The sequence below is a fragment of the Rhinolophus hipposideros genome (genome assembly GCF_964194185.1).
Source record: "Rhinolophus hipposideros genome assembly, chromosome: 5".
NCBI lineage: Eukaryota > Metazoa > Chordata > Mammalia > Chiroptera > Rhinolophidae > Rhinolophus > Rhinolophus hipposideros.
The window spans coordinates 70745639-70773405 of NC_138051.1; the positions used below are offsets into that span (position 1 = coordinate 70745639).

The 27767-nt window shown below is 37.7% G+C and overlaps 2 protein-coding genes across 2 annotated transcripts in view; one reads left to right on the forward strand and one right to left on the reverse strand.

The window, feature by feature from the left end:
• SYNE2 (spectrin repeat containing nuclear envelope protein 2) overlaps positions 1-27767 on the forward strand; it is a 235057-nt gene that overhangs the window by 65832 nt on the left and 141458 nt on the right. The window contains exons 31-44 of the mRNA XM_081049461.1: positions 2628-2807; positions 3243-3393; positions 14384-14542; positions 15175-15336; positions 17234-17335; positions 18282-18482; positions 18828-18999; positions 19548-19660; positions 20754-20956; positions 21389-21508; positions 21607-21898; positions 23101-23252; positions 24162-24471; positions 25626-25790. Coding sequence (XP_080905587.1) covers positions 2628-2807; positions 3243-3393; positions 14384-14542; positions 15175-15336; positions 17234-17335; positions 18282-18482; positions 18828-18999; positions 19548-19660; positions 20754-20956; positions 21389-21508; positions 21607-21898; positions 23101-23252; positions 24162-24471; positions 25626-25790 — 2482 coding nt within the window. The remainder of the gene's footprint in view (positions 1-2627; positions 2808-3242; positions 3394-14383; positions 14543-15174; positions 15337-17233; positions 17336-18281; positions 18483-18827; positions 19000-19547; positions 19661-20753; positions 20957-21388; positions 21509-21606; positions 21899-23100; positions 23253-24161; positions 24472-25625; positions 25791-27767) is intronic.
• LOC308497729 (ubiquitin-conjugating enzyme E2 N) lies at positions 10564-11776 on the reverse strand. The gene has a single exon (XM_081048731.1). It carries the CDS (start codon positions 11710-11712, stop codon positions 11254-11256), a length of 459 nt encoding a protein of 152 aa, XP_080904857.1. The 5' UTR covers positions 11713-11776; the 3' UTR covers positions 10564-11253.

Below are 27767 nucleotides of genomic sequence, written 5' to 3' on the forward strand. Positions count from 1 at the left end.
TGAGGTAATTAAGGTTAGTATTGATTCTGGAGACAGACCAGAATTGGGGTAAACGGAGATTGGTGGTGTTCAATATGAATGCTGTAATTTTCATTCTGGCTTTCAAAGTTGGCCTCTAGGTCCTGAAAACAAAAACCGTTAGCAAGAGGCAGTTCTGCGGAGCTCCCCACCCCTTTCTAAATCTCTCCTACTTTCTGTCTCTTCTACCCCCCTCTAGTCCCTCGAGTTCAGTGCTCTTTTGGAGCTCTAGCTGATCAGGCTCTTCGCTCTGAAATTTCCCTGTGACCTCAGTTTCTGTGAGACTTTCATTCCTACAGTGCCCAGTTCTTCATGAGGTGTTAAACTAATTGCTAATTTAGTGACTAATTCGTTATAAATAAATTGTTGTAGATTTAGAAATATTAAATAAATTAGATGTTAATTTATAAATGAAGGATATACATTTATAAATAATAAGTTAATTTTTAATTCAGTTATTAATATAAGAAATGTGTAGTGTTTTGGGTACTGGGGACATAGCAGTTAACAAAATAGACAAAAAGTCTTACCCTTCCTAAAGCTTATTATGTAGTAGGGAGAGTAAAATATTCAGTATGTTTGATGGTGATAAAAGCTATGGAGAAAAATTCAGCAAGGAAGCACGAGAAGGTTACAATTCAAGTAGGATCATCAGGGACAGTTTTATTGAGAAGGTGAACTTTGAGTAAGATGGAATGAAGAGAACTAGCGAAGTGACTACCTGGAGGAAGAGCCTTTCAGGCTAAAGGAGCAGTGGGTACAAAGGCCAGGTCTGGGACTGTGCCTGGAATGTTTGAGGGGAGACTAGGAAATGAGAGGTTCAGCAGTGAGGGGAAGAGGTTTGAAAGGGGATCAGAGAGTGAACGAGTGGGTTTGGTAACTTAGCTCATGGAGGGACTTGTGATTACTAGCTCTTTCTTTGAGTAGTATTGGGAAATCGTTGGAAGGTTTCTGAGCAGAGAGAAATGATTTGGTTTTCATTATAGCAGGTTCTCTCTGGCTGATGTGTTAAGTATAGACTGTTGGAGGATACAGAGTTTGGTTTGACCTACTCAGTAATCCAGGCGAGAGGGATGATGGTGGTGTGGCCAGTGGTGAGGCGTGAAAAGTGTTAAGACGGGATATATTTTGCAAGTAGAGTCTACAAGATGTGTTGACATGTTGGACACAGGGTGTAAAAGAAAGATGGGAGACATGGTTACTGGTTCACAGTTGGTCCTTGTGCCCGACGACACTTCAAAAGCCAAAGCTCAAAATGTCAGAGTTTGGAGGAAGGAAAGGTTTATTGGTCGAGAAGGAGCCAACCGGGAAGATGGGAGACCTCATCCTCAAATCCATCTTAAGAAAGTATACGGTTCAGGCTTCTTTCGTGTCAGCGGAAGGGAATATGGGAGGAGTTGTAAAACTCGAGCGTGATGCAGAGTTCCTCTAATGATTAGCATGTTTGCATGCAAGACTAAGCAGGAGCTAGTCGCGTAAAGGTCCTGGGAACATCGCAGGCTTGAAAAAGATGGAATCAGAGACCGGGCATCTCACTCTGTTACATTACCGTTGACTGAGGTAAGAAAGACTGAAGTTTATTTGGTATTGACTTAAAGATCAGGTGTGCTCAGTTTGGGAAATAATAGGATTCTTAAAAATAGAAGGCATCAGGAGTTTGAAGGGAAGTCTAGGCTAGCAGAACATATCTGAGAGTTATCAGTGTTTGGGAATGCTATTTAAAGCCATGAGATGGATAAGATTGCCAGCAGGGTGAGTTAAGATAGATGAGAAGAGGTCAGGGGCACTCCATGTTAAGAGATCTGGCAGATAAAGAGGAGCCAGCCAAAGATACTGAGAAGGAGTGGCCAATGTAGTAAAAGGAAAATCTAGAGAGTCCTGGGGCCTGAGAGAGAGGGCCTTTCAAGGAAGAGGATGTAAGCAACTGCTGCTGATGAGTGAGGGAAGGTCCAGACTGAGAATGGAACATGGACTTGGCAATGTGGAGGTTACTGGAGGTTTTGAGGAGCAGTTTTGGAGGAGCCATAGGGAGTGAAAGCTTTAGGGGAGTGGATCCAAGAGAAATTGGAAGAGCGGAAGTAGAGGCAGTGAGTATATGATGAAAGCATTTTAGACCTAGATGAATGAATGGAGTTAATCCCTCCAGGATTAGTTTGCACATTAAAACCCTTAGTTCAAATGACTTCTTTGTACACAGATTTCCCTAGTGTTTTCCTTCCTCCATGGGTCCCTTCATCCTTCCTTAGGAGGCTGCAGTGCTCTACTGTTTATCTCTTCTTTCCTGCTCTCTTCCCCACTTATATACACACATGTACTCTTTCTCTCTCTTTTCTTTCACCTGCATATACACACCCTTTACCAGTGTGTTCATCACAGAAAAATGTTACTGTTTCTGGTTTTTGTACGTTTATTATAATTAAAACACAAAATGAGCATTCTGGAAATGCAAAGAGCCTCCTGAACGCTGTCATATGTAAGAAGGATGTGTAATTTTTGTCTTCATAAACCTCATGAAGACAAAGTTAGTGTGCTCCCTCAAATTATCCATGTTTGTGTCAAATCACGTTGGCTAATAATTGGCTGTTGAACTTTTCTCTCTCATAATCAAGGAAAAAATCACTAATCAGACTGGATAAGGACCTAGATGAATATGAAGAAGAGAAGAAGCACTTGCAAGAGATGGCCAATTCTCTTCCACGGTTCCAAGATGGCCGAGGAAAAGCTCTGAGGCAACAGTGCCAAAATACAGCACTCTTGTGGGAGAACACAAAAGCTTCGGTCACTGAATCGTAAGGAAAAATCTTTCCCTCACTTCTGCTTCTCGTGTCACATTATGTTCTCTGACTCTAACCCTCCTGTAAGGGCCCTTCTGATTATATTTCACACACTTGGATAATCCAGGATAAGTTTCCCATTTTAAGATTCTTAACCTAATCACATCTGCAGAGTCCCCTTTGCCATTACGGTAACACTTTTCCAGGATCCAGGGATCAGGACATGGACATCTCTAGAGATTGGGGGCCTTATCCTACCACACCTCCCTACTTTCCAGATAAATGTATGTGCCATCCTTCTAAGGTTCAATTGGTAAAACTGTTATAAACCATGTCATGAGGAAAAGTGCTTCTACAACTTACTAGTCATTATAGGATACTTAAAAAGAGAAAAAGAATGGTTTTGTTGTTTTCAGAGGTTTAGCTGTTTTACATTTTTTCCCTTCGTAGCCTTGATCAATGTGAAAGAGTTTTGGAGCTCTTAAAACAATATCACAACTTTAAAAGTGTCTTGACAACTTTGATTCAAAAAGAAGAGAATGTCATCTCCCTTCAGGCTTCGTACATGGGTAAGGACAACCTGAAGAAAAGGATAGCAGAGGTGAGTCCAAATTCTAAAGGAAACTACACAGTGGCCTCGCTCACAAGCCTGACAAAAAAAGAGGATATAAATGGAGTTATTTTCGAAACTTGGTTTAAAAGAAATTACTAGTGACTTTATTTTACCAGATATCTAAGAATTTGTAGAGTATATTACTAGAGCTTGAAAAAAAATCATCCCCCAAGTTGATGCTGGGTCGCTTCTGTTTGAGTTTTGATACTGGCGGTATGGTTCTGTTGGAGTCTGGGGTCACCCCCTGCTGCTTCCTCTGTAGTCTGCACTGACATACCTAAAAGGAACCTGAGACTTCATTGAAGTCCCGAGAGAATGAAGACAGTAGGAAAGTTCCCACTGTTGTCAGTGAACAAAGGAAAAATTATGTTTTTATTTCTATAAAGGTGTGTGGCTAATCTCATTGTTGCCCCATCTGTGTTCATATCCTCACCATTCACAGCTTCATAGTCTAAGAAAAATATCATTTTTGGACACTAGGTGTCATTATTTTCTATGATTTTATATGGTTATCAACCACAGCACAGAAGAATGGAATAGTTAGAAAAGAATACACTCCACTGCCCTCGATTACTATAGACCAGAAAGTTGCTTTTCCTGTTGGTTTGATGATTACTATGCTAAAGCACTTTCAAAATATCAAAAGCATGTGTGAAGTATAGTCTACTTGATGTATCTGGTCGTTAGAAAGCAATTTTATTAAACTTCCCAGTTGCTGAGAGCAACATCTGTAAAAGCTTACATAGACCAGATTCTTAGAATTTATTCTGTATCTAGAACTGTTGTCCCTGAAACTGAAGTGACACTTGGGGTGTAGCGCCATGGCCAGTGCCACAGGTGAGGAATAGCCGTCTGGAACCCACTTCCTCATACTCAGTTTCTTGAAACTGACCAATCCCAAAGAACCCTGTTTAGATACCAGCTGTACAATATGTGAATGCGCATCTGGTTTTCTATGAGACTCATTAGAGGGAAGCCACAAGACCATGAGCAGGCATTTGGAGTTGCTCAGCCACAGCCTGTCTGATTCCATCCAGTAGAGGCAGCTTCTGGGTTTGGTGGTCTCAGAATCTAGAAGGATCCAGTGGATTTAAGGAGGTATGGTTCTCTTGGTAATGAGAGAATCCAGTACGGTCAGCCGTATAAGAGTCCCTGAACCTGTGTCCCAGTTCCCATAGCTACTATTCTACTGTGTCCCTGATACCAATTTCCCACCTTGTACTCATTTCTGGAATCAAGGTCTCTGCCTTATTCACACCCCCTGAGTCCCTGCCTTGCAGACTGACCAGATATCTAGTCCCTCTTGACTTACAGCTGTTCTTGGTTTGTGCTAATCCTGCTTAGTCCTTAAGTCCTACCTGTGTCCTGTTAAGAATCCTATTAACAGCAGAAAGCTATCCCTGTCCTATTACGTGAGGTGGCATCTAAATGCCCAGCAGAGTTTCTAGGACTTAACATCTGATGAGTGTCAGGTCCTCCTCTGTGTGTAGCTGTGGGGGTGTGCAAACCTGTCCTCTACCCTCAAGGTTCTTCTGGCTGGTCTAATGATCAAGTAGACATGAGGCAGATTAGCAAGAGAAAATAACCAAATTTAACACATACATATGTATGGGAACCCTGCATGCAAGAGTCAGACCCCCACATGCAGGAGAGAGGTTCAGAGGCAAAGAGGGAAATGGGTATATAAGACATTGTGAGCTCGTGATGAGGTAAGTTACCTTGGAGGCTCAAAGCATCACTGCAGGATGATAAGCAGAGCAGATGTTCAATAAACAGAAGTTTACTCTGCCCTATAGATAGATCAAAAGAGGTTATCTCTGATGGTCTCTTTTTATGGAAAAGTTCCCTAATTCAAGTTCAAGGTAGTTAAGGGAGGGGCACAAGTTTCTCTTGAGCTCTCGGCTAAAGCTGACTTTTGCTCAAAACAATCCACATTTTTTTTCATGCTCTTAGAAGTTCATTAGGTGGCGTTTGGGCAAAAGAGAAAACCCCTGAAGCAGTCGTCCACTTGGTTCAGGACAACTGGAATAGAGGAATCTTTGCATGGAGACATGCTCTCTTTGAACTTATCTGTGATTTTTTTAAAAGGGGAGCTGACTGGCTGAACATCCCTGAGCACAAATTCAGATTATTATGAGGCATATCTTGGGGTTTTTCATTCTGAACCCCATATGGCCTAACTGCGGCTCTAAACCCTCCTCTTTTCAAGGGCTTGAACACTCTTGCCACCACCCCATAACTCTAAGCAACCCCATAACTGTACACGGTATACTTTCTGACCAGTAAAACTTCCTCCATCACCTCCAGGCAGGTGGCCCCTCCCCTGGGTAGGTCTCCCTGCTGAGAATCTAAGTCCAGGCCCTGACCCTTCTGCCGTCATTAGCTCCTCTGTGGCTGTTATCGAAGTCTGTTTGGGCTGTTATAACAAAAATACTGTAGACTGGGTGGCTGATAAACAACCAAAGTTTAGTTCTGGAGATAATTCTCAGAGCTTGTTGCCCTTGATGCCCCAGCCCCCCCCCCCCCCCCAATTCATGTCCTTCTTCCAGGCAAAGTACATTCATTCCATCCCAACAGCCACAAAAGTCTTAACTCACTCCAGCATCAACTCTAATTTCTAAGTCCAAAGTCTCATCTGAATATCATCTAAATCAGATATGGGTGAGCACCTCATCACGAGGGAAATTCCTCTCCAGCTGTGAAACCATGAAACCAAACAAATTCTGTGCTTTCAAAATACGGTGATGGGACAGGAATAGGATAGATATATCCATTCCAAAAGGGAGAAATAGGAAAGAAGAAAGGGATAACGGATCCCAAGTTAAGTCTAAAACCTAACAAGGCAAACAAGGTAAAACCCCCATATCTTGACTGGATGTCCCCCACCCCCCAGTGGCTCTAATGCAGGGGGTTCTGCAACTCCTCTGGGCTGGGATCCCACACCCTCAGCTTTCCTGGATTGAGGTCACACACCTGTGGCCCTGCCAGGCATTCCCGTCCTTTGAAACCTAGGTAGAGCCAACTGTGCCCACTGAGCCAGGGTGCTCTGGGCCTGTGATGGGAGTGACAACCCTGATGACCTCTGAATCACATTTAGGGCAACTCTTGTCTTAAAGAATAACAGCTGGCTTCTATGGATCCGTACTCATCTCCTTATCTAAGGGGCATTTGGCCATCTCATTAGCATTCTCATTTTTTGCAACATGGATAGGCTGAGATTTCTTCAAATCGTTTAAGTTCTGCTTTTTGCTTAACAATTCCATCTTTAAGTCATTTCTGTCTTTTCAAGTATTACTGTAAGCAGTCAGAGAGAGACAAGCCTCTCCTTTAACACTTTGCCTAGAAATCTTTTCCACTAAAATAACCAGATTCATTGCTAGCAAATTCTATCTTCCACAAAACACTAGAACACAAACACGACACAGCCAAGTTCTTTGCCACTTTCATAACAAGGATCGCCTTTCCTCCGGTTTCCAGCATGTTCCTCATTTCCCTCAGACCTCATCAGAATGGCCTTGACCATCCACATTCCTACCGCCATCCTTTTTAGGATGACTTAGGTATTTTCTAAGAAGATTGAGACTTTTTCTACAGGTCTTCTCTTTCTGAGCTCTCACCAGAATCGCCTTTAATGGTCTATTCATGGCAATGTAGGCTTTTCCTAGCTGACCCCTCAAAACTCTTCCAGCTTCTACCCATTACCCAGTTCTAAAGCCACTTGTACATTTTTAGACATTTGGTACAGCAGCACTGCCACTTTTCAGTACTAATTTGTGCCTTAGTCTGTTCAAGCTGCTGTTAAAAAAATGCCCTAGGTTCGGTGGCTTATAAACAACAAAAATTTATTTCTCACAGTTCTGGAAGCTGAGAAGTCCACAGTCAAGGTGCCTATAGGTTTGGTGTCTGGTGAGAGCTGGCTTCCTGGTTCATAGAGGGCTGTCTTCTCCCTGTCTCCTCACATGGTGGAAAGGGCAAGAGAGCTGTCTGGGGTCTGTTTTATAAGGGCACGAATCCTATTCATCTCTCCCTCATGACCTTATTACTTCCCAAAAGCCTCACCTCCTAACACTAATACCATCACATTGGTGATTAGGGCAAGAGCTTCTTATAGTTTATTAAATAATATAAAAACTTGTGGCTTCTTGTTTTAGTAGCAGTTTTAAGCATGGATAAATCAAAGAAAGGGCTTTTAATAAATTATTTCTATGTATAGTGTGGTTTTATGTATGTGTAATATTTAGTAATATAATAATACAATTCACTTAAACATGCTCTCAATAGATGGTGGTTATTATAATAAAGTTTTAATTTTTTGTTATTTTTTTTATAAAATAGCTTTGATAGTGAAATGAGCACTCTACATTGCTGATGAAAGAATGTATTGATACTACCCTTTTGGAAAACACTTTGCCAGTATTATTGAAGAACCTTGAAACTCTTTCTACCATTTGACTAAATATTTCACTTCTAGGATTCTATTTTAAGCATAAAATCTTAAATGTCTAAATTCTTAATATCAAAAATAGTCATTGTAGCACTTTACAAATTTACTAATTTCAATTTTTCTTCATTGGTCGAACCATACCCACTCCACTCCAATGAATGACTTGCCCCAGAAGCTGAAAAACCCTGAAACCAGAAGAATTGGTTTTATCTACAAATAGGATTATGATGTGGGTTTGCGATTCTAAGTTATCCTACTACTGATAATAATAAAAATGATAATGATAACTTCTCCCATGATGGTTCGGTCATTGTATGCTAAGTACTTTGTACATTGTTGTATCATTTCGTTCTCACAATAACCCTATAAGCTAAGTATTATTACCCCCATTATACTGGTGAGGAAACCAAGGTTTAAAGAACTTTGGAAGTAACTCTAGGGGTTTTGTGGTTATTAAGATGGTGTTATGAAAAGAACAAAGAATTCTCAATCCTGCCCCATCAATTATCATAATTTGCTGTGGGATTGTCAAGGGAGACATACAGTAAAAAGATAAGACCAAATGGTACCACTTTATTATTACCTGCACGAGTGCTCTGGTGAAAAATGGGTTCAAGCATGCAGGCCAGCCTAAACATGTACAAGGTGTTTATCTTGACCAGATCTAAATCTACATTTTGGAATCTTACCACCCTTTTTTTGGCTTCATAGGGTAGCTCAGATATTGACGCAATGAGCTGGGTTCTTCAGCTTACGTTAAGAGAGGTGCATAATGCTGGTCTCTGACTCATCTTGCCTAGTACCAATAAGGAACAACACAAAGCAGAAAAAAGAACCATATCCATGTGCTGAATTTTTCAGGCATGCCGATCCTGCTCACTAGTAAATGCGGTCCAATTTATGTCTTGGAATTTGGACATTCAGATTAGCAACTTTCTCTGTTTAAGAAAAGGGGGAAAAAGTGGGTATAGACATTAAGCAAATTTCCAAACCTTAATGGCTAATTAATGAATGGCAGAATCATTATTTAAGCCCATCTGACTACAAAGTCATGTTTTAATGATCATAATATTGCTTTCCCTGAAAACATAGTTGAAATATGTATATGGCAAAGTAAAAACTGGTTAACTTTGCATCTGTATCACCTTCTCAATTGTAAAGCCTGGCTCACAACTGGTATTTTTAAAATTAATAAAATAATTACCTTTACGAAATGTATGAAAGTCCAAGGTTTTAAAAAATTGTGTTGAGAATCTTGTATCTAGTATTGTGTCTAGCATATGGACACTTTATGTGTTTGCTGAAATAATACTATTGTGTATGGAAAATATAGAAGTTCTAGTATCCTGTTGTTTTAACTTTTCTCAGATACTTTTTTTAACTGAAAAAAGCAGATTTTAGTACTACTGATTGTTAACATAATTTTCAGTTAATTTTGTGATGACTTAGGTACTGTCTTCAGAAACAATCAATTTCTGTAGTATGTGTTGTCATAATGCTTTCTACCAGTGGCCGAAATCTGATACCACTGAGAACTTTTGTCCTTCAAAAACCATAGACACCTGGATGTTTATCTAGGATATGGTGCCAAATTTCCACTCTGTTTAATGAAAGACAGAGTGGAAAAGTAAGACTAGAAGGCTAGACTGTCAGGGGACTATTAAAGTTTGGGAAATGTCAGAAGGGGCCTAGTTTCCTTTGTTTTACTCCTTCCATTCATTGTAGAACAAAACCTGCAGTTCCTGTCAATGCTAAAAGTACCCTCTCCTACCCTTTTCTCTTTACCCACTGGTAGGTTGTATCAACAGAACAACAATGTTCTCTGAATTTAATAAAAATTAGGAGATATGTGTGTGTGTGTGTGTGTGTGTGTATCCATTTAATTAAACATTTATTATGCCCCAATGCAAAGAGTCCTGAACTAGGAGGAAAAAAACACCTGGGTTTGCATCTCTGCTTTGCTAGTGTACCAGTCAGTGTCCAGTCAGGAGACAGAAACATCGCTGGTAGTTTTTTTTTTTTCCCACTAAAAAATTTTTACTTAATTTTAATTGTTTAAATTAAACTTTTGAGATAATTGTAAAGTCATATGCAGTTGTAGGAAATAATACAGAAAGATCCTGTATACCCTTTCCTAAGTTTCCCCAATGGTGAAACTAATCTTATCAAACCATACTATGATATTGCAGTAAGGATACTGATACTGATACAGTCAAGACGGAGCATTTCCATCACCTCAAGGACTCCTCATGTCATTTTATAGCCCTACCCACTTCCCTTCTGTCCCACACCCTCACAACCACTAATATGCTCTCCATTTCTATCATTTTGTCAGTTCAAAAATCTTACAAAAATGAAATTATACAGTATGTAATCTTTTGGGATTGCCTGTTTTCACTCAGCATAATTCTCTGGAGATTCGTTTAGGTTCTTGCATGTATTGATAATTTGTTCCCTTTTTTGCTATTCTCTTTTTTCCATGGTATGAATGTACAACAATTTTTTGAACTATTCACCCATTGAAGGTCATCTGGGTTGTTTCTAATTTTTGGCTGTTAGGAATAAAGTTGCTATCAACGTTCATCTAGGGGGGTTTGTATGAGCATAATTTTTGTATCTCAGGAAAAAAAATATCCTGGGGTACAGTTGCTGGGTTGTCTGTTAATTGTGTATTTAGTTTTTTTTTTTTTTTTTTTTTTTTTTTTTTTTTTTTTTAGAATAACAAAAAAATATTTTACTAAAACAAGATTTACAGAAGTTTCCAGACAAGCCATACAAAATGGTCACAAGCTTTTTTCTTGAAGGAAGAATTCTACACTTGACAGCAAAGTCACAATGTTATCAGTGAGGGCTGTGATGTTTGTTTAATGTTCCCATTTTGGGTCAAACAATCAAGCTTGTCCATCTACAGCGTCTAAATAAAGTTAGACTTGGCTAGAGAGCATATTCTAAAGAACTGGTTAGCTGCTTTTAACCAATGCAATTAGATCACCATAAAAGGCAGGGAAGGAGCCCATAAAATTAAAATAAAACCACCTCCCCCCTCAAAAAAAATAAAAACAAAGAAAAACACCCACACCCCTGCAGCTAACCCTGACACTACCTTCATTCACAGTGCTTTATACTTAAACCATGATGAGGGAAATGAATAAAAGCAGAGAGGGGCCACTGCTTTTAAACTTTTCCCAACAATCCAGATGACACTTCTAGCCTCTGCTCATGCTTTACAACAGTGAATCAGGACAAGACATAGATTTGCTAATGTGCATTTAATCACCAAAGGACTGAAGATGTCTGGGCTTTTATTCTGTAATGTTTCTAAGACTGTGTCCATTAAATGCAAACAAAAAGGAAGAAGTCTTGGCAGAACAGGAGAAATGATGCACACTGATGATCAGATCGATTTAAATATTATTCATGGCATATAGCCTAGTCCATGCTCTAGCTGTTTCTATGGCTTGGGCTTCGTTGGTCTTCCACTGCTCCGCGACGTCATTTGCTAACGGGTCGTCGGGGTTGGGCGCACTTAACAAGGCCTGGATGGAGAGCAGGACTGTGCGAATCTGCAGCGCTGGGGACCACTTATCTTTCAAAATATCTAAACATATTCTTCCCAACTTGTCTACATTAGGATGATAAATTTTGGTCATGAAACGTACTTTAGGGGCTGCCATGGGGTATTCTTCTGGAAGGAATAGTTCAAGTTTAAAAGTCCCTCCCTCAAAGGGGGAATCCTGGGGGCCAGCAATGACCACATGAAAATAACGGGCGTTGCTCTCATCTGGTTCTGCTTTAATGCCGGGAACTGGTTCTGCCAGCAAACGCTGAGTTTCCTTGATAATCCTGCGGGGCAGCCCGGCCATCTTGTCAGATCCCGAGTTCGGCCTCTGGTCTCGACTCCGGCTCCGCTCGCCTCACGCACGAGTGGAAGTCTGTGTATTTAGTTTTTAAAGAAACTGCCAAATTGTTTTCCAGAGTGGCTGTACCATTTTACATTCCCACCAGCAGTGTGTGAGTGATCGTTTCTCCACATCTTTTCCAGCATTAGATATTGTCTATTTTTAATTTTTTAATTTTAGTCATTCTGATAGGTTTGTACCAATCACTTTGTGGTTTTAATTGGCATTTCCCTAATTGCAAATGATATTGATCATCTTTTCTTGTGCTTAGTGACCATCTGTATGTCATCTTTGTGAAATATTTCTTCATACCTTTTGCCCATTTTCTAATTATATTGATTTTTTTTAACTGTTGAGTTCATTATATATTCTAGTCATTTGTCAGATATGTGGTTTGCAAATATTTTCTCCCAAACTGTAGCTTGCCTTGTCATCCTCTTGACAGGGTTTTTTGTAGAGCAAACGTTTTCAATTTTGGTAAAGTCTACTTTATCAATTTTTCCTTTGTTGGGTTGTGTTTTTTGTGTCTAGGTGTAAGAATTCTTTGCCTAGCTCAAGTTCCTGAAGATTTTTCTCCCATTTTTTTTTGTATAAGTTTTATAGAGTTATGATTGTCATTTAAGTCTATCATCCATTTAGTGTTTCTGTTTCTATAATGTGTGAGATTTAGGTTAAGGTTCATGTTTATGTCTATTAATGTCCAGTTGCTCCAGCTCTATATATGTTGAAAAGACTATTTCCTCTGTTAAATTACTTTTATACCTTTGTCAAAAATCAGTTGGGTGTATTTGTGTGGGTCCGTTTCTGGGTTCACTACTCTTTTCCATTGATCTACTGTGTCTGTTCCTCTGCCATTACCACATAATCTTTATTATTGTACATAATAGGTTTTAAAATCAAATAGACTGATCTTTCCCACTTTATTTTTTTTCAAATGTTTAAGTTATTCTAGTTCTTTTGCCAGTCCATGTAAATCTTGGAATAGTCTTTTCTATATCTATAGAGTAATATTACAGGGATTTGGTAGTACTTGTGTTAAAACTGTATATCAATTTCAAGAGAATTGACATCTTTCCTATGTTGAGTCTTCCATTCCATGAATTTGGTATGTCTCTGCATTTATTTAGATCTTCTTTGATTTCTTTCATTAGCATTTTGTAGTTTTCGGCATATAAGTCCTATGCATGTTTTGTTAGATTTATACCTAAGTAGTTATTTTTTGAGTAATTGGAAATGATATTATATTTTAAATTTCAGTGTCCATGTAATCATTGCTAGTATGGAGAAGTGCAATCGATTTTTCTGTGTTTATCTTATATTCTGTGACCTTTCTGAATCTACTTTTAAATTCTAGAAGTATTTTTATAGAGTCCTTGGGATCTCCTACATAGATAATCATGTCATCTGCAAATGGGATGATTTCTTGACACCAGGGATAGGGGCACCTTGTTACTGCTGGTTGGGGATGAGAGTTCCAGCTCCCAGTAAGCCTCCACTGATCCCTCCCTAATTCTTGCCGACATCACAGGAGGGAGTGTTTTGTTATTGTCCATCAGGAATGAAAATCCTGGCTCTCTATTTCACCTTCTCCTTCTCTGATACTACCCTGGTTGAGTGAAGGTGGGGCTTCTGTTACAACTTGATGATGGTGGAAGTCTAGGCTGTACATTGAACTTTTGTTGGCATGGTGGGGATTGGGCCACAGTTTTTTCAGTGGTACTTATCTCCAATGAATAATTATTTTCTAAACGTTTTCTACCTTCCTGGGTTGTCCCATTTCTGGTTCTTTGGCTGTAGAGAACAGGCTTTGCTTGGGGCTTTTTTTTTAGTCTGTAATATAACCAGGTGCTGGCTTCTCCAGCACACAGTCTGAGATATCGAAGGAAAAAGAAAACACAGGGAACTCACAACCAGGTTGTTCTTCAGGAGCTGATGTCCCCAGCCATTCTCCCTTCTTGAACTCTCCACATTTCAGTCCTCTTAAGTTTGTTTTGTATATTATGTGCAGGGTTTTTAGTTGTACTTAGTGGGAAGAAGAGGAAAAAGTGTATCTACTTCGTATTCCCAGAAATGGAAGTCCCCCTAGGGTATATCATTTTTAGATTTTTGCTTAGGGGGAATCTGTTTTCATATTTTATGTAAACATTAAAAATATTTGTGTAGTATTAAATTGAGAGAATTGAATGAAACATTAAGATAACATTAGTCAATACTAAAATTTCATTTTATAGTCTAAGGTTATTGGCCTTTTCATGAAATAGTATTTCACTTTCCATGTTAGAAATGCTGTTGGAGTTAGAATTATGGAAGATTAACTGGAAGTCATATTAAATATATTTTAGAGTTCTGTTTTACCTAGTTGACCACTTGAATCTAGGAATTATCATTTTTTTATACCATTGAATGGAGGTGTTTTGTAGAATATTATTTCACCTGGACAAGAAACAAGGTTTTAGACCATATTTCATCATGCCATGTAGGAAGAAAATTGGGTGTAGAACTATTACTAAACCAGATGGTTAGAATTCTAAACAATTTTCATTGAGAAAGTGGGACAATAAAAGCCAATAATAGACTTGTTATTCTTACCAGTTTAAATATGTCACTATATCAAAACACGTTTCATCTCTTTTAGATTGAAATTGTCAAAGAAGAATTTAATGAACATTTAGAAGTTGTAGACAAGATTAACCAGATCTGCAAAAATCTACAATTTCATCTAAACAAAATGCGAACCTTTGAAGAGCCTCCTTTTGAGAAAGAGGCTAATATCATTGTGGATAGATGGCTTGATGTAAGTGATAACTTAATTGACTAGAGATTCTATTGTATAGCAATTAAATTGATCTTTTCTGTTGTATCGTTAGTATTTTTTTTATCTGATTACAAAATTCAAAAGTGCTCATTGTAAGAATGTTCAAATAATATAAAGTTGATGACTTAGGAATTACCTCACACCCAGAGTTAGGCACAACCAGCAAATGGTTCTATAATCTTCTAGATATAAAAGTGCAAACTTATTTAAAATGGGTAACATTTAATATGTTACACAAGATATTGATGTTCAACTGTATATTTAATACATTTTTGGTTGATAACTAATGATATTTTTTATGAGTCACAAATTAAGAATTTGTTTTATAGTTTCATGGGGGTTTTTAAAAGCACCTTTTATTTATTGTGGTTTAGAAATTAGGAAGACTATTGCTTTCAATTGTGTATAAGCTGCAGCATATCAGCTAAGATTTTTTTTTGTAGAAGAAAGAACTACATGATATGTTAAAGCAAATTTTTTGTTGATGAATAAAGCAAAGTAGCCAGTAAAGGTAAACTGAACAGTTATTTAAAAATACTGTTTGACTGAAACAATAGTTTTCATTCTTTTTAACCACTAAATGTGTTATTTCTGTTTGTTAATTATGGTAGATAAATGAGAAGACAGAAGACTACTATGAAAATCTTGGCCAAGCTCTAGCTTTATGGGACAAACTTTTCAACTTAAAAGATGTAATTGATGAGTGGACTGAAAAGGTCCTTCGAAAAATTGAATTACATCAACTGACTGAAGAGGAAAGAGAAATGCTGAAGGTAATTTAACAGATAAAATATATGCTCCTTTTTTTACACAGTTGACATTTTAATATGGAGTTTGCTTTCTTGAAGCAGGATAGAGAAATCACAAAGAACTCTTTCATTTCTTATCCTTGAGTGGAAGCTGAACTCTGTTGTTTCCTTTATGATATCCAGGAAGACATAGGCAGGTTTGATTAACTCTGGAGTTCACAGACACCTAAGGGGTTCATGGATGAAATGACCTTATATGGGAGAAATCACATCTTTATTTTCATGAATGTCTAACTAAAATGTAATATTTGTTTCAATTATACATATAGTCAACAAACGTAGTTGGAGGAACTTATATGTGATATTATTATCAAGAAAATTACTGGTATTTTAAAAATCATTATCTGGTTCTTGTAACTATTACCCTTATCACTATTGAAAATACTTGTACAATATTTAATAGAGCTACTGCCAGATCTTGTTATTGAAGGTATTAAAGAGAAACGTATATTACTATAGCATGAATTATTTTTAATATTTTGATAACTGGAACCCAGTGTAATAGTTTTCCTTTATGGGCCTACATCATTTATGTTTTATTTTTAAAATGTTATTATACAAAGTGTCCATAGGATTCACCAGACTGCCAGAGAGGTTTATGGTATATAAAAGGTTAAGAACTCCTAGCAGAAGCCCCATCAACATGCATAATTGTTCCTAGGTGGTCAGTCTAGTCCCTGGAATAGGGAAACTTTTTTCTTAAAGAGCCAAATAGTAAATAGTGTAGGCTCGTAGATCATTTCATCACTTGTCGCAACTGTTCAACCCTGCTGTTGCAGCATGAAAGCAGTCAGCCATAGACGATACATAAGTGCCTGAAAGGAGCTGGGTTTCAATAAAACTTGATAAAAACAGGTTGCCAGCCCTTAGACTCATCTAGATCAAGACTGAATGACCTTCATAATTTGAATTAAGCAGTCCCTCAAAAAGATTAGGAAACTGCAAGGCACGTATCAAAATCTTTACAGAGGTTTTTAAAAGACTAGTTTTTAAAACTAATTTCAGGTTTACATTTGGAAGGAAAAAGAAGTAAAGTTACACCTTTTCACTCTAGGGAGATTTTTTTTGCTAATTGTTTTGTTTGTTTACCTATTAGTTTGGACCATATGAAATCACTATCTTGGTAGGTCAAAAAACAGTGAAATACTGGCAATTATATCTAGTTCAATAATGTAAAACTGTATGTGCGTGTGCGTGATGGCTTTACAGTGCCAGGTCTAATGATTCAAATCTCATTTCTTCTCTCATGTGTCCTTTTATTCACTTTTAAATTCAAATATTTCTATTTATACCTTTGGAAAAGATTTTCAAAATGTGTGGTGATTTATGAGTTTCCTGGGTAGATGATGATAGTCGTGAACTAAAAGTATGATTTTCTAAGTATAAATGAATTATCACTAAGAGTCCCTTAAATCTGTCGTGACGTACTCGTTGTTTAAAAATGTGAAGTTAAGGATGATGGGCTACCAGCCTTTGGGCCAAATTCTGCTCAGTGAGGGAGTGGGGAGTGGGGGGAGAGAGAAATGTGTGTGTGTGTGTGTGTGTGTGTGTGTGTGTGTACACAGTTTATATGTACAGATATATGAAATGTAATGCCTTTTGGTAGGCCCTGCATGCCGGTATGGCACAAGCCTAGCTGTTCCCTGTTGTCTTATAGCTCAAACCCTTCCCTTAGTTGTAAGGTTTGCCTGACCTACGAAGGCACTTGAGTTTGTAACTCCCAGGACTCGGTCAAAAAAATAAGTGATTAGGGGCAATTCAAAGGCTTTCTCAGTTTCTGTTCATTAACAATAGCAATCATGGGTACCAGAAAATAAGGTATAAAGTAAAAAATTTTTTTCATTAAAATTATGTGTTTTAGGAAGAGTTACAAGTCCATGAACAAAAACCTTCAGAATTTTCTAAAAGAGTGGCTAAAATACAGTTTCTGCTTCAAAGCAGTGAAATACCCCTTGAATTGCAGGTAAGAGAATTTTTATTTAAAAATCACAATTAAAGTACTCTAACATAATGTTCATAAATCAGAATTCTAATCTTAAACCTAAAATAAAATTAGGATTATTATTTAATTCATCTTTGGTTCCTATATTAAGTCCAACCGAATTTTTAGTTTATGATCTTTGTTCCCCTTTTAGAATGAGTAATATCACTGTTTGCGTTCTTTTGTTCCCATTCCATGTATTTCACAGGTCCCTTGTGTGGAAGGGGAGACACTACTGTGCTTCCATGTAGAGTAACAGGGGTTTCCTCATGAATGTCTTGGATGTAGAAAGGAGAACATGGCTCCAGTGACTCTAGGTTTATTAATTGGTAGATGGAAAAACAGGCAGATTGCCCCAAGTGTGATTTTCTATTGTGTGAAGAGATCTGTTACAGTTTTACGTAGATCTAAGTGCATAGTGGCTGAATATGAATGTTCATATGGCTGAATATGAGTCAGACTTTCTGGTTGAGGTCCTGGCACTGCCACCTGTATTAGCTTTGTGGTCTTGGACAACTTACGTAACCTTCTGTATTTTTGTACATTAAGTGCTTACTATGATGCTGGGTACATAATAAATAATAAATGTTGGCTATTTTTTGTATATGTGTTTATATATTTTCAAATGAGTACTATGAAATAACACCTCAGTTGGTATGCTGTATAAAACTTGTTTTAGGGGGTAGAGTTCAAATTAGTCTCTTAGGAAAAAGTCAGAATGTCCATTTCAGTTTTTTTCGTGTTCCTCTTTTTCTTTAAAGGCAGCATTCGAATTGCCCTATCAGTGATGTAGAACAATGAAGAATTAGAAGTAGAGAAGACTATTTCACATGAAATGCAGCAAAGTCTCAATTCATTCTCTCGCAGTGCAGTTGTTTTAAAATCTGTTAGAGTCTGTTACAGTACTTCATATGTTTCATGATTTCAGGTCATGGAAACCTCTATTGTAAACAAGATAGAACAAGTGAAAATGCGTTTAGCAGGAGAATCCAACGTTCCTGCCCTCAGTAGCAGCACAGCTGAGCTAAGGGAGGATCTCGATCAAGCCAAGACCCAGATCGGGATGACTGAATCCCTCCTAAAAGCCCTGTCTCCTTCCGACAGCTTGGAGATCTTTACGAAACTAGAGGTACTTCCCAGCTGCTTCTCTTCTGTGGTTCAGAATTATTTTCACATTTATTTCTGATGGTATTAACCTCTTGAAGTTAATAAAAATAATTATAAAAAATGAAAACTTGGGGGGGAATCTCAAAAAAAAATTTATGTATATTTAGCAGTTTCACTTTGACTTGCTTTGTGGACAGTAATTATTTGATAGTAAATTGCATCGCATTATACAGATGGCTAAGAGAAAGCAAATCCACCCAACAGAAAATCATCTAGATTTTTATAAAAACAGTGGAGATCTATTATGCTTTGTGTAAATCGAGCCCATTTTAAGACTTAATGATTGTTTGTTTATTTGTTTGTGTAGGAGATACAACAGCAAATTCTACAGCAAAAGCACAGTATGATGTTACTTGAGAATCAAATAGGTTGTCTGACTCCTGAACTCTCTGAATTAAAAAAGCAGTATGAAAGTGTCAGTGATTTATTTAATACCAAAAAAAGTGTTTTGCAAGATCACTTTTCTAAGTTACTAAATGGTGAGTGCAGTTATTTCTCTGACTGTGTTTTCTAGGAATCTTGAAGATTGAATGAGTACTGTGAATACAAAGGCTCTTCTAAGCTTCACTTAGAGATAGTTGCAGAGATTGCATTTAAGGAAAAGCAGTGATTGATTAAGGAATTATTTGGATAAATTTGGGAGGGGGAGGTGAAGCACTCACTGATCTATGCATGTCATAAACAACATCTAGTTGTTTATGTGACAAAAGCAAGTCACCAGCATCCTCGCGTTTAACCTGCTCACTGTGTTGAGTGAACCTGGGGATGTGCCTATGAGCAGGCTACCCCTGCTGGTGTCTTTTGGGGTCCTGTATGCTTGGAAAGGAGGTTTAGTGTCGGAAAGGCACTGCCATCACTTCCTAGACTCTATTGGCCCTCAAAATTGGGTTTCAGCTTACCATTTTACACAATGTTTTGTACCCATGGCATGGGAAGCAAGTTTCACAATCTCCCGCTTTAACGAGATATAGGAAGTCTTCCTTGAATGAATACAGCTTTTTTCTTTTTCTTTTTTCCCCCCCTGCAGATCAATGCAAGAACTTTAATGACTGGTTCAGCAACATGAATATGAACCTTAAGGAGTGTTTTGAATCATCAGAAACAAAAAAGAGTATGGAACAAAAGCTACAAAAACTTTCTGTAAGACATACATAAATTTCAATTAGATCAAAAATTTTAGAGTCATAGAACTGTATTTAAGTAGGTAGGATAATAATTACTTTGATTTATTAACTTCCGACAGAGAGATAATATTTTCAAATAAGGTGGCATTTCCCCAAAATATTTTGAAACTCTCTTTACTGGGTAAGGGTGCAAGTGATTTAAACAAGTTCTGTTTTCACACCTATTCTGAGTTGCTGTTTATCAGTTGTGTTAAAATCATATTTGATAAAATAATAATAATAAAGACTTAATTTGCATTTTAAAATCCTTTTCTTTCCCTTGGTTTTCTAGATCTTTTTCCAGCCATATTTCTTTTAAAAATTACCATTGAACTTGAATACACTGCTGGTCAGAGTGTAGTGGAGGGTAGCCTGGAATAAAAGGCAGAGTGCCTGGCATTTAAAATGCATGTTGTACCCTGAACTCTTGATCCTTTAGGGTGGATTGTCTGGTGCTGTAGTTTGGATGATTAAGTCTTGTTGTCAAGCTTAGTGATGGCACCAAATATGCTCTGATTCCTTGCTGGGGTGATAGCGTTGTTTATTGATAGAAATGCCTTTCTTCTCATTTTTAGTTTAAAGCTCTTCCTCCCCTCCTTTCACCTCCTCTCCCCTCCCTTCACTTCTTTTGCCTCTAACTTTGCCCATTGCATGGGCCTCAGCAATTGATGCTCAAACCTTGGGACACAAACATTGAAATAAATTCTGATTTGGACCAAGTTAAATAGAGAATAATCTGTGTAGTTTCACAAATTAATAGAAAGCAACAAGTATTTAGGAGAAGTTGAGCAAAAAATGCAGCTTTCCTGGGCTTACTTCTACTGACCTTCACAGTCACCCTTCATTATTTTGCTGGATGCCATTCCCAGAAAATCAGATGTATACATACATCCTAGAACTGAGGTAAATTGTCTTTTGCCATTGGAGTTAGTCATGTCTCCATAACCCTTCTTTTGTATAGGATGTTAAGAAGATGGCATGTCTAGGTACCAGCTTAGAAAGTGTCACAGGGGTGGCAGAGACCATACTTAGACTTGCCAGTAGGACATAGATGTTTTGTCTTTTTAAAGGATTTCTTGACTCTTGAAGGAAGAGGCAGTAAAATACAGCAGGTGGGAACTGTACTGAATCATGTGAAGAAGCATCTGCCCAAAGCACATGTTAAGGAGCTTCACAGTTGGATTGTAAGTCAAGAAATTGAATTAGAAAAAATGGAGTCCATATGCCAGGTGCGAGCAAAGGAACTTGATGACTATTTGCAGCAGCTACTGAGGTAGGAAGTAAATAACATGTTTTCTAATGATACCTTTCTGTGTACTCAGCCTCAGTACAGCTAGCATTGGGAAGATACATGTACACACAGATTTTACAAATAAAATACATACTTTCAAATCTAAGTTTGGCTCTGGAAGTTTGGAGAATTCTTCAAATTATTTAATATGGCAAAGGTTTAGGGGAGAGTCTGAAAATGTTTTGTTTGTTTGTTTCCTGTCCTTTATGATGTATTTGTGTGGCTCATTTCTTTATGGAATACCACTGTAATACAAGCTATTAGTATTCAGATATTAATGATACAAATGAAATTCTTTCCAAAAATAACAACAACATATAGTTATAAACCTGGTTGGCTCACAACAGTCATGTCAATCTTCATGTAAACACTTTTTGCTTATTTTATATTCTAACATGTGTAATGTTCTTTTAGACTCCAGGATGACCATAAAAACCTGAGTAAGTGGTTGACTAACCAGGAAGAGAAATGGAAAGAAATGGAAGAATTAGGAGAGAAAACTGAGCTATTTTGCCAAGCTCTAGCTAGAAAGAGGTATAGCTGATCTTATGTAATATTTATTTCTTGGGAATATGGTTTCTTACATGGTGTTATGACTCCTATAAACTTTCAGTGGCATTTGGAATTTACAGGGAACAATTTGAATCTATGGCCCAGTTGAACAACTCTTTGAAGGAATATGGGCTGACTGCAGAAGAAGAAATAATAATGGAATCAACACATTTGATTGATAGCTACCAGGCATTATTGAGACAAATATGTGAAACTGAGGAAGAGGATAAGTTACCTCCTGCCGAGGACCAGAGCTTTAATGATCTTGCACATGATGTAATTCATTGGATAACAGGGATTAAAGAGTCCCTTATGGTTTTGAATTCATCTGAAGGCCAAATGCCACTTGAGGAAAGAATCCAAAAAATAAAGGTAAAGCTGTGGAAATTAAATTTCAGAGGTCAGCATGAACTCTCATTTTGAAATGATGTAGAGGAAATTGGCAAAGATTTGTTTCTTAATGGAAAATAGGGTGACGGTGGACTGGTGGAAGATATTCAAATCACTAAACTTACAAAAGAGAAGGGCTGTGATGGATCTAAAATTATTTTAATGCAGATGGAAGAAAGAAAATCTTTGTGAGGGCAATTCTCAGTTATTGTCTATCTTCACGGAGTGCAGAGTAATTGAAATACAGACAATGAGTTGGAACTGTGGCAGGTGGGAATTGGCTAGGATATAAAAAGATGACATGTCACTGTAGCAGAGGAATCCGCAAAGCCAAGAGCTGAGCTCTAGAGGACTCTTCTTCAGAGTGGAGATATGGTTCATAAAGGTTATAGATGCTGAGTGGGTTGTGGAGGACAAGGAAATCTCAAGCTCCCTCGAGCTCACGTTTGTCGAAGGGGGCATTCAATAAATATTGCTAGTTTAAAATGCGAGGGACAGAGCACATGTGCTTAAAAGAAACTTGGGAAAATTGAAATCACAGTAATTGAAGCATTGTTAGCACATGAAATGGTTAAGACTGTTGAGCTGTAAGGGTTGGTAAGACTTAACGAATTAATTGGAATATTTTGGAATTATGTCCGAAAGGTTTTCCAAAGAAGGTGAGCCTGGAGTAGTTTCCAAGAAGGGAAGAACTTGATAGCTCAGGGCAAAGGAGGGAAAATGAACAGGGAATGGGAATTAATTATGTCATGGTGGAGAGGTACGAGTAGACAGGAGGGGCACGGCATTTTCCAGTGAGAAGCCTTAAGTCTCATCTTGGGTGTATGAAAATGTCTTGTTTAGGTTGTTACCGTAACTCTCCATCCATAAATAATGGAATAGATAAAGAGCAGGATTTGCCAGGTTTTTCTTTTTGGCACATAATTTATTTGAAGGCAGTTGGAAATCAAGAGGAGAGCAGGAATGCAATCAGATCAACCTGACAAATGTTTATTATGAACCAGTCTTGTATAACATGAAGTAGATAATCTTTGTCTTTTGGGTGTATATAAAAATGAAAGGGTAATTTTGAAATCTGCTCTGCAGTTAGAATCTGAATATAATGTTTATAAATGAAAAGATACCATATGTACTATCTCTAAGTAATCTGAATGAGATTATAAAATCTTTTTTGTTTCATTCAGGAAATCATTTTACTAAAGCCTGAAGGGGACGCTAAAATACAGATGATCCTGAGTCAGGCTGAGAGCAGCAAGGCTCCGTTGGTTCCAAAGGCCATTACTGATATTGAGAATCAGTGGGTTAACACACTCCATTTAGCCAACACATATCTAAGGTAAAGGGCATGCCTTCACCAGTTTCTCGGTTTTTCATTGCACAGTGAAGCCATAACAAGTATGTTTTGTCTGTCTGCCTCCTGGATTTGGATATAACATCTATTGGAGAGAAAGTCAGGTCATGGACATCCAAAATGTCAGAGACAGAAACAAAGAGTAATGATAGTCCTCTGGATCAGACATAAAACAGTGTCATAACGCTGTGGCAGTGTTTTCCTTGGCATCAACCAGAGTGGTTCTTGGTAACACATTGACTTTGTCTGTCATTGCACCTTCCATAATTTACTTCTGCACTGAAACTCTCTTCCCCCAGACAATCTCAGTATCTGCATGGTATTACTGTAGAATAATTAATGCTGTTAAATATATTTTCCAAGAGATTCTTAAATGTGTAAACATTGATAAATGTCTGAATTCAATGGACATAATTCTGGTGGAAACTCTTAATTCATATCATATCTTAAATGATACATTTAATATTTGATGGAAATTTAAATTTTATATTTTTTTGTAGAGATAATCAGATCAAAGCTAATTTAAGCTACAGAGAGCATGAATTAGTCGACTGATACAGTGAATGCTTTTTTATTTTACTTATATGAAAAAGAAAGATATAGGATTATTATTATTATATTTAAATATAGTAAGAACTGGGGTAGTTTTTAGATAGAAATCTAAATTATTAAGTATTTGTTCTCAGGTCATGTGATATAACAAAACAATAATTTTTAATACTACTACAAATAATTTCTGAGCTAAACTTAACGCTATTTAAAATGTTATGATGCCAAGAGTCTCTGGGAATAATGTATATTAGTGTTATTTTAATGCTTTTTATTATAATGTACGTTATAATATGCAAAATGCCATACCATTTTGCTAAGTGTCATTTCCTTTGTTAATTTTAGCCATCAGGAAAAGCTTCTGCTAGAAGGAGAGAAATATTTGCAGAGTAAAGAGGATCTGAGATTAATGCTCACAGAACTGAAAAAGAAACAAGAAGTGGGCTTTGCTCTGCAACATGGTTTGCAGGAGAAGATAGCTCAGTTAAAAATTTATAAGAAATTCCTCCAGAAGGCACAAGATTTGACATCCTTGCTAAAGGAGTTAAAATCTCAAGGAAATTACCTCTTAGAGTGCACTAAAAATCCCAACTTCAGTGAAGAGCCTTGGCTAGAAATAAAGCATCTCCATGAAAGTCTTCTTCAACAACTACAGGTGAAGTGGTCAAAATAAAATTTTAAATGATCATAATTGTGGGAGATTTGTATACAGAACCTCTTTTTTGTTATTGTTCTTTCAGTAAACCAAAAGTTTTTAAAATTTAATTTATCACTTCTAGATAAAAATATTAACTCCTCAAGGATGGAAGAATATGTCCTGTCAGTTTTTCTAGAGGAATCCATTGTGTGTATTTGATGATGTTATTTTCTCTCGTTGAAGTTTCCATCTTCAGCAATAGGAAGAGTTAGGCATCTCTATGAAGGTGATGGTGTCAGAGTTATTCATGCATCATCCATTCATCAATCCATCTATCCATCCATGCATCTGTGCATTCATCTGTCCACCAATCCATCCATCCATCATCTATGTTTTATAATAGTTTGTATCCAGTATTCTGTATAAACCTTATCACTGTCCTTCCCTTGCATCTTTCCATATGAAAGTGTCAGCTTGTCATAGGGGAGTGCTTTCTCCTAAGAGAATTGTTTATAATTCTCTGAAGCCGCCTTCAATGCAAGAATTACCAGGGTAAAAAATCCTCCTTAAACAGATAGCAGGAGTTGTGTAGATACACCCTCTTGGCTGTAAGTTATTTTAATAATTGCTACTTTTCTGATCAGGTGTGGTTACCTTATTTTCTTATTTTAGGAAGACAACCTGAAGATGGTTTCGCTCTTGAGTTAGGATTACTTTGTCCTAACACACAATTTTGGAGTTTGAATATTATGAAAGGAATCGGGGGTTAGGTTGATCTCATATAGTTTCATTTTCAAGTGTGGGTATTTGGTTTTAGTAAGAATAATTAAGGGAGATGCTTTATTATGGATGTTTGTGATTTGATATAATTTGTAGCCATTTCATTTTGTAAACCTCTTGACAAATAAATTATCTTCAGGAATCAAATGAAAGCATTGAAGCATGGTGGAAAAAAATATGGTTTTGATAAGGGTCATTTTTTGAGGGGGAGTAGGGAAGTTTTACAGTGAAATAATTGCAAACACTGAAATCTAAACAAACTGGACAATTTATGGCCATATTCCTGTTTGAAGATGAAGCTTGGTAAAACAAGTATTTATGAACAATTTATTTTCTGAGTGAGAAAATTCAGAGAGAAGTAATTCATAAATTGTCAACGGTTTTCTTTTTAGGATTCTGTGCAAAAATTGGAAGGTCATGTTCAAGAACACCACTCGTACCAGGTTTGCGTCACAGACTTAAATACCGAATTGGACAATTTATCCAAGGAATTTGTTAATTTTTCTGAGAAGCCTGTGGATCAAATAGCAGTTGAGGAAAAACTGCAGGAACTCCAGGTATTAAACAGTGTCCAGGCATGATAGACATTAAAAAACAACTCAATTTTAATTACAACTCGACCAATGAGTGTCTTTGCTTAGAAATTCAAGAACTATTCAGATGACTATTAGATAAAGTTCTGACCAGTCATAAAAAGTGGGAAGTTCCTTCTTTAATGACCAAATTCACTTAAAATTTGAGTTGAGCGGTATCCTGTACACAGGATCCTCAGAGACAGTTTCACCCATGACCAGATCTTGTGGAGATCTTTGCAAGACCGCACAGTGATTCCAGGACATACTGGGTGGTCAAGGGTGCATCTAATACAATAAGATCCAGGGGGAAATGTTTCAGTTTTGCATGCTACATCGTGGCTGGATGGGAGCTGTGTAGTTTTTATTAATTTTCAGACTCATGGACTACCTCAGAGCTCTCTCCAGATGTAGGACTTCCAAAATGCTCCCTCTCAACAATACCTAGCTGTACGCGGTGAGCTGCAGCCCTTGACCCACATCCTCAAAGCACATTCCTTGGATTTTCATTGTTTGCACGGCCAACATAAACAGGCCCAAGTGGTATCTTCTAGAAGGAAACAAAGTAAAGCATTTTCTTAGCTCCTCCTATCATAATTCCTTGACTGGAGATTTCATGGGATGTGTCAAAGGGAACAGTCACACAAGCTGGCACAAGCTTGGGAATGCCTCATCTCTTCCTTTTAGGGACCTGGGAATCAAGCCAGAAAGCCAGACTTCTCCAGGATGGCCTAACATTAAGACAAGTCTGCCTCCTTTTCTAGCAGTGATAATTTGAAAGATGTGAGGGCTTGTCATGTCCAAGGCATGTCTGAGAACCTCGGATACTGAGGAAAGTATAAGGCATAAGCCTCACCCTGAGGAGCTCAGGCTTCTGCTGAAAAATTAAAATACAGATTTTTCCTATAGCTAGAAGGAACCTCAGAGGCCATCAAGTTCAGAACCCTCACTGTACACATGATAAGCTAAGTCCGGGGGGAGGCAAGGGACTTTCAGTGTCATTCAGGTTACATGACAGAGTGGAGACTACAACCCAGGTCTTTGGACCCTAGCCTGGTGAGTGCTTTTTCTAAATTTCCCACTAGACATCTCTACTTGGATGTCTCACAGTTATTTCTAGTTCAGCATGTCCAAAAAAATAGCTCATCATCTCCTTCCCTGGCTCTCTACCAATGAACCTGCTTTATTCTCTGACTCCATGAATATCTCCCCCATCTCTCCTGGCTTTCAAGTCAGAAACCTGGATATCTTTTCCCGGACTCTCCAGTCTAGTCAGATATCAAGTGCTGTCTCTTTCATCTCTGGAATATCTCTACAGTTTGTCCCTACCCCATTACCCATGCTGTAGAACAGGCCCTCATCTCACAGATCTCTGTATTAGATTTATGAATGTGCTCCTGCCTGCAGTGTCACCCTCTCCAATGCACCTTCCCCATGGCTACCCCATGTCTTTCTAAAATGCCAATCTGGAACTCCCTGCTTTCAGCTTAAAATGTTTCGATGACCTGTGTATATTTGTTAGCATAGATTTTTTCACATTCTGTTCCAATTGTCTGATTACTTCTGTGTCTCTCTCACTAGACGGTAGGAACTTGAAGGGACTGCATTTTATTCATCTATGTAACTTCAAAACCTATCATAATACTTGGCTGTTAATTGAATGAATGAATATTTATTGTGTGTTGACGAATCCATTAGGGTAGTGACTAACCCTACATTGTTCACCTAGCAACTTGAAGAGTTATTCTATTTCAACAGTAATATCTGTAGCTGCCGTTGAACCTCGTATTCCTTTTGAGTCTAAAGTTTTCAAATTAGTCTCAATCATTCATGCATCTAGTAAATACTGATTGAGTTTCTCCCATATCTAAGATATTGCACTAGATAGATTTAAGCTTTGCTCTGAATTTTAAGTGTTAACATTAGATTCACATGGGCACATTCTAAATGATCCTTTTAAAT